This window comes from Magnolia sinica, chromosome 7 (genome assembly GCF_029962835.1).
Source record: "Magnolia sinica isolate HGM2019 chromosome 7, MsV1, whole genome shotgun sequence".
NCBI classification, from domain to species: domain Eukaryota; kingdom Viridiplantae; phylum Streptophyta; class Magnoliopsida; order Magnoliales; family Magnoliaceae; genus Magnolia; species Magnolia sinica.
Genome location: NC_080579.1, coordinates 3,274,241 through 3,281,118, shown reverse-complemented (window position 1 = coordinate 3,281,118; position 6,878 = coordinate 3,274,241). Strand labels below are relative to the sequence as shown.

The 6,878-nt window shown below is 41.7% G+C and overlaps 1 protein-coding gene across 1 annotated transcript; it reads left to right on the top strand.

The window, feature by feature from the left end:
* The first annotated feature begins 2,717 nt into the window (after nt 1-2,717).
* On the top strand, nt 2,718-6,052 carry LOC131250861 (receptor-like protein 33). The gene is made up of 2 exons (XM_058251228.1): nt 2,718-3,884; nt 4,032-6,052. Exons 1-2 carry the CDS (start codon nt 2,730-2,732, stop codon nt 5,919-5,921), a joined length of 3,045 nt encoding a protein of 1,014 aa, XP_058107211.1. The 5' UTR covers nt 2,718-2,729; the 3' UTR covers nt 5,922-6,052.
* The last annotated feature ends 826 nt before the right edge of the window (nt 6,053-6,878 follow it).

Genomic DNA, 6,878 nt, shown 5'->3' with positions numbered 1-6,878 from the left:
TACTCCAAACCAGGAGTTAATTCCATCAGGTATGGTCATGCGGACTAGGATAGGCATTATAAAGTTTGGGTTATTGAGTACTAGTTAGGTGGTCACTTAATACACAAACACCTGTGAGAAGATAACAGTGATCCAGCTAGTTTCACACCTCTGATTCTTTTAATTGCGATGTTTGGTTTTGATTGTTATGAGGTGAGTTAGATGTGCAATTTTTTATGCCTATCCCACATTGTGATTAAGTGAGAGATATTGGACATAGGCCAGTGGGGCCCACTAGCGAATAATCACTAGTGTGAGGGTCCCATGTGGTTTAGCCTATTTTTGTTAATCATTTTTTCTTTCTTTCGTTTGAAGTTGAATTATAAATTCAACTTTAAATGAAAATTTATATGGGGAGATAAGGATAAGATTGAATAATTTCTGGTCTCATCCAAACTCTTCATCCTTTCCTATAAATGGGAAGTTCTCTCGTAAATAACACATCAAGTAACAACGAGAGTAAAAAGAGAAAACCGAGATATTGATATTGGTCCATCTAGCTTGTCTTTTGAACAATTTAAGTCATAGATCGTAATCTGAGGCCATTTATACCGTAGAATCAGAGAAGTGATTAGACCATATGTTCCAATAGTGGTTAGGTGGACCACTAAATCTGAACCATTAATCATCAGCTTTGTTGAGGTCTCGTATCATGTAGACCGTCAGATCTTGAGGGCTCACTCTTCCACACAGACTTTCACACCATTGGTTCTTTATATGGCCCACCATCATCATTGTTTAAAATTCACTCCCACCATTAAGTGCTGCAATGAAATTTAGGTGTGGTGCTTAAAAATCAGGCCTATTTGTGATTCAGGTGGGCCATACCAAGGAAAACAGTTTAGAAGGCGATCTTGCCCTATACACTTTTCCAATCATGTGGTCGATCACGAGATGATATTTACGCCCTTTTCCTAACATGAGGTGACCCACGTGGTAGTCGGTGGATGTATTTTTCATAAACATCAGGTGGGGCACAATCTAGCAGCTTACTCATTTGCTAGCAGACCCACCCACCCAATTAAAAAAATGTAACCCAAGATAGTGAATTGATAATTATATTGATTTATAAGACAGCGTCTGGCAAGTATACAGAAATCCGGAAACTGACTAAAATTTTCGGGACCAAATGAAGAAAAAAACACCTGTGAGTGCCTTAAATTCAACTTAGAAGGAATAAAAATCAAAATGTAATTTTCTCCATTGAATCTCTGTATGGCTTCGAGACCACTATGAAATCACATTGGATGGTGCTTGCAATGAAAATCCACAATATTGAAAGATCCTGACATCTTATTCGTTGAATGGTAACCATTGATGTGTCTGCTTTGTAACTGCTCCGTTCCTGTTGTCAGAACTGTGTGGGGCCCACAGATATGCCCGTCAGAAATCCACTCGGTCCATCAGTTTATAAACGTCGAAATAAGACAGGAATCCAAAGTTCAGGTGGTCCACATCACACAAAACGGCAAGGATTGAACGCCTACCATTAGAAACTTTGTTGGGGCACAGAAGTTTTGTATCAGAATGGAATTTGTTCGTATAGCTTATTTGAGTGGTAATAACCGTATGAACGGTTTGGATGGCATATAAAATCATTGTCGGCTCCGGGAACGTTTTCACTGTTTCGTATGTTTGGGTCTCATTTGAGTGGATCTGCCTTATTTTTTTGGTACCTGGCCTGTTGTGATATCAGAAACTGAGGGACGGTGTGAATTTATGATGGGAATCTACATGGGCTCCACACAGCTTCCGACTCTGTCGCCTGGTCGCAGACAACTCGCGTCCCATAAAGTCTACGGATTGACTTCAAAGGCGGCTAGCTTGGCTGGAAGCGGATTGACTGATATTTCTGCGAAAGAACAAACCAAGGCGGCCAGCTTGGCTTTCTCCATAGGTGATGTTTCCATGAGATCATGTGGGGTACACTTGATACTTAGTATAGCTTGAAGGTTAGGATGGTCAGGTAATAAGGTCGGCTACGCTTGTTTATTGAATGCGGAAGATCCTAGGCACTCATCCATCATTGTTCATCCTCATCCCCATCTATAAATATCATTTTACATTGCTAAACCAAAAATAAGGCAGATCTAAAGTTCAAGTGGACCACACCACAGGAAACAGCGGTACTAAGGATGCCCACCATTGAAACCTTCTTAGGGTCCACTGTGTCAATTATTTTCCATCCAACCTGTTGATATAATCATATACAATTAGATGTAGTGAAAAAACAAAAATTATATTGATCTAAAACTTCGGTGGCCCCTAAGAAATTTTTAATGGTAGTAATTTAATTCCCATTGTATGGTTCATTCCTTATTTTTGGTTCATAATCTAAAATAATATGTAAAAATAGATGAAAGGTGTGGATAAAACTCATAAATCACAGTGGCCCTTCAGTTGCCCTAGGAGCCTCTGCCTGTCCGGAGCTGGGAACAGACGGGGGTAGTACCCGATCCGCGCCCACTTTTTCCCATGATGTGGTCAGGATAAGATTTCGATATGCCTCAATTTTAAGCTCATGCCCTAAATAAGCTGGCAAAATGAATGGGCAGCAGATAAAACACATTCATCAGTGGGGTACACGGAGCTTCTCTAGCATCACACAGGACGGACATCGGTGCTGTGTGCTAAGATACCCAATCCAAGTCAATCAGCCTATAAAGCCTCCCTTCTTCCCATCTCTACACATGCAATCCGAATCAATCATCTTAGAACTCCTCTGTTCTTCCCATCTCTCTCATAACCCGTCTTTCTCTCAATCTATTCCAATGAGATTCCAACTCTCTCATGTCTTCCTTCTCTTCTCTCACATTTCTTTCTTCATCTCTCCTCGCATTGTTTCAGCTCAATGCCACGAAGATCAGAAAATTGCATTACTACAAATCTTCTCCAATCACTCGGCCCTCCCATCTTGGACATCCAACAACTCCGATTGCTGCCTCTGGTATGGCATCACGTGCGACAACACCACCGGTCTCGTGATCTCCCTCGATGTCAGCAGCTGCTACATCTCCGGCCGCATCAATTCCAGCAACCTTGCCAGCCTCTCTAGCCTCCAGAGTCTCAATCTCTCTCACAATTATTTCTATTCTCCCATCCCACCCAATCTAGATTCACTCACAAATCTCACGCATCTCAACCTCTCCAATGCGGGTTTTACTGGCCAAATCCCGCCTGCGATTGCTCACATGCGTAATCTGGTCTCGCTCGATATATCTACCTTTTTTCTCAGCAACCCTTCTCTCAAACTAAAAGATCCAAGCATCGAAAAGCTCCTTCGGAACTGGTCGGGATTGACAAAACTCCATCTCGACGGTGTAAAAATCTCTTCCGCAGTGCCCGAGTTCTTGTCGGATTTTACTAATTTGACATCTCTCCGCCTCAGTTCTTGCAATCTGCAGGGAGAATTCCCTGCAAAGATATTTCAATTGCCCAAGTTGGAGATTCTCGATGTATCGGCCAATCCATTTCTCAATGGTTCTTTCCCTGCTGAATTGCCTCCGGAAAATGCTTTACAAACGTTGGTACTCTCCGACACCAGATTTTCCGGGGAGTTTCCATATTCCTTCGGTAATCTCAGGCACTTGATCAAATTACAGATTGGTAGTTGCGAATTCTCTGGTCAAATCCCGTATTCTGTGAGGAATACTGGGGGACTTGTTCATTTGGACCTTTCATCGAATAGATTTAACGGTTCGATTCCGAGTCTGGATAACCTTTCCAATCTCACGTATTTGGACCTTTCAATGAACAATTTCAGTGGCACGATCCCGTCTCTGGAGAGTCTTACGGAGCTGGTTCTGTTGGACCTTTCATGGAATGCTTTCAGCGGTCCAATTCCACCTCTGAAATCGTTGAAGAGCGTTGCCGAGATAGTCCTTTCTTCTAATTATTTAAATGGCACAATCCCTAACTCCTTTGGAGATGGACTTCACAAGCTAAAAGTGCTTGACCTACGGAACAATTCGCTGAATGGGCAGATACCCTCATCTCTGTTTACTCTCCCATCGCTGCGGGCATTACACCTCAGCCAAAACCAACTCGCTGGGCAACTCGATGAGTTCACTAATGCTTCACGAACATTGCAGACGGTTTATTTGAGCAACAATCAGCTGCAAGGTCAGATTCCACATTCACTCTTCAAGCTCGCGGGGCTTAAGGTACTCGATCTCTCGTCCAACAAGTTCAATGGCACCGTGCAGCTAGCCATGCTCCAGAACCTCAAGAACCTCTCGCGCCTCGATCTTTCAGATAACTACTTGTCAGTCAACACTCATGGGACTAATCATTCCTTTCCCCAGCTTGGGAGATTGTATTTGGGTTCTTGCAACCTAACAGAATTCCCAGAATTCTTGAAAAACCAATCGAAGATGGAGCATCTGGACCTTTCCAACAACAACATCTACGGAGAAATACCCCAGTGGGTGTGGAAGATTGGAAATGGGCATTTGATTTCTCTGAATCTTTCTCGTAATTTGCTGATGAGTCTCGAGCTACCTGGCAATCTATCATCGATCAATATGTTGTCCCTACTCGACGTTCATTCCAATCAACTGCGAGGATCGATTCCGCTTCCACCTCCATCTATCATCGTCCTGGATTACTCCTATAACAGTTTCACATCGGTCATCCCGTCTAACTTCACCAACTCCCTCGAGTACACCATTTTCTTTTCAATATCAGGCAACAAGATCAGCGGTGAAATCCCTCCATCCATCTGGAATGCAATTAATTTGCAAGTCCTTGATCTGTCTAAAAACAGCTTGAGCGGCTTGATTCCAGAATGTTTGATTGAGATTAGCAATGTGCTCAGCATACTGAATCTTAGGAACAATCGCTTTACGGGCATAATACCTGAGATTTCAAGTGTGAACTGCAGTCTAAGGACGCTAGACCTACATGGAAATCGACTAGAAGGGCAGTTGCCAAGATCATTGGCCAAATGTAGAGATCTAGAGGTTCTTGACGTTGGAAACAATCAAATAAATGGCCCTTTTCCTTACTATTTGGATACTCTATCCAAATTGCGGGTTCTTGTTTTGCGATCGAACAGATTCAATGGTTCTATTTTGTGGCCCCATAATCGGTCCTTCCCAATGCTACGAATTATAGACCTCTCTGCAAACGGTTTTTCAGGTAATATGCCTCAGCACTTCTTCCAAAGTTTGCATGCCATGATATCCGGGAAGGAGGATGAAGACCCAGGTCTCTACGATCAGATCATCAGATACAGATTCCTGAATCTAACCTCTCTGTACTACCAGGACACAGTGACGATCACAAGCAAAGGGCTAGATATGGAACTCGTGAAGATCTTGACCATCTTTACATCCATAGATCTTTCGAACAACCATTTTGAAGGAGAGATTCCGAAGGTAATAGGAGATCTCAAGTTGCTCCACATTCTTAACTTGTCACGCAATGGGTTTACAGGCCCAATTCCAGCGTCGCTTGGGAAATTGACTCAGCTTGAGTCATTAGATCTCTCTCAAAACAATCTTTCAGAAGAGATTCCTCAGCAACTGTTAAGCCTGACATTTCTCGCAGTGTTGAATCTCTCCTATAACCAACTTGTCGGAAGCATACCATTTGCCAATCAATTCTCAACATTTAACAATGATACCTACATTGGAAACCCAAGATTATGCGGGCCACCACTGACAAGAAAATGTGCGCTGCCACCATCTACACCCGACAGTGTGGATTCGCAATCAACAGGACACGTCAATTGGCAGCTCATATCAATACAATTGGGTTACATTGCAGGAATTGGAGCTGTCTATGGACCACTTATTTTATGGAAGAAATGGAGAAGGTGGTACTTCAAAAAAGTGGACATGATGCTGGCATATTTCCATGACAGGTGCAACATTTTCTAAGTCTTAGAGTTTTTTTTTTATATATAAATTATGTGAGCCCTTATTTCAAGCTAGGCATGAATGTACGGAGAGTGTTGTAGATGAATAATCTGTAAGAAGCAAGTTGGATAAATGGTAAGGTAGATGAATAAAGCATAGACAGTTACCGTTTGAATCACACCCCCCCTCACATTCGTCTACATTCTTATCTACATTGGTTCTTCATTGCTATTGTTGATAGATCGGCCTCCAATTGCTTGTCACATTGATGGTCCATTGTTGATCGTCTTCAAATCAATGGATGGCAACATTTACACTAAAGATTATGGGAGTCTTTTTTCAATCATGTTTACTAAAACTCCTAAGTAATCAAAATTCTTGATGCGGTAAGAGTGAGACAGAGTGTCACGCCTCAAATTCGGCATCCTATGCTACCACTACATAGTCCTAGACCTGGCACACGACTTATTGGACTTTGAGTTTGGCACCCAGCACCCATACACCAAATCTCAAGATGGCTCATAACCATAAATTTTTCGGGTAATTTTTTTCTTTTCTTCTTTCTACAGCATGGTCTCACAATTGAGACAAGCATCCAATATACAAAAAAAAAAAATTCTCATTATATATAACCAACTATATACATCAGGTCTATTATATACATCACATGAATATTTACATTCACAAAAACTCAAAATATAACCCAAGTCCTAATCTAAACACTCACGAGTTATTTACAAGCAGTCTCTACATGTTGCTCTCCATTTGTACCTATATCTGGAAGGAATAAAGCAAAGAATGAGCTTATAAAGCTCACTAAGTGCATGAGGGAGTGCATTATATCTTATATGTATTTTATATGTCAGGATGATGAGATAATATATGAGGCTATGATTAACGCCGATTATGCATATGAGTAGGTATGCAATGTATGATGCATAATCATGAGTCATGATCATCAGATCCCATTCATGTCCA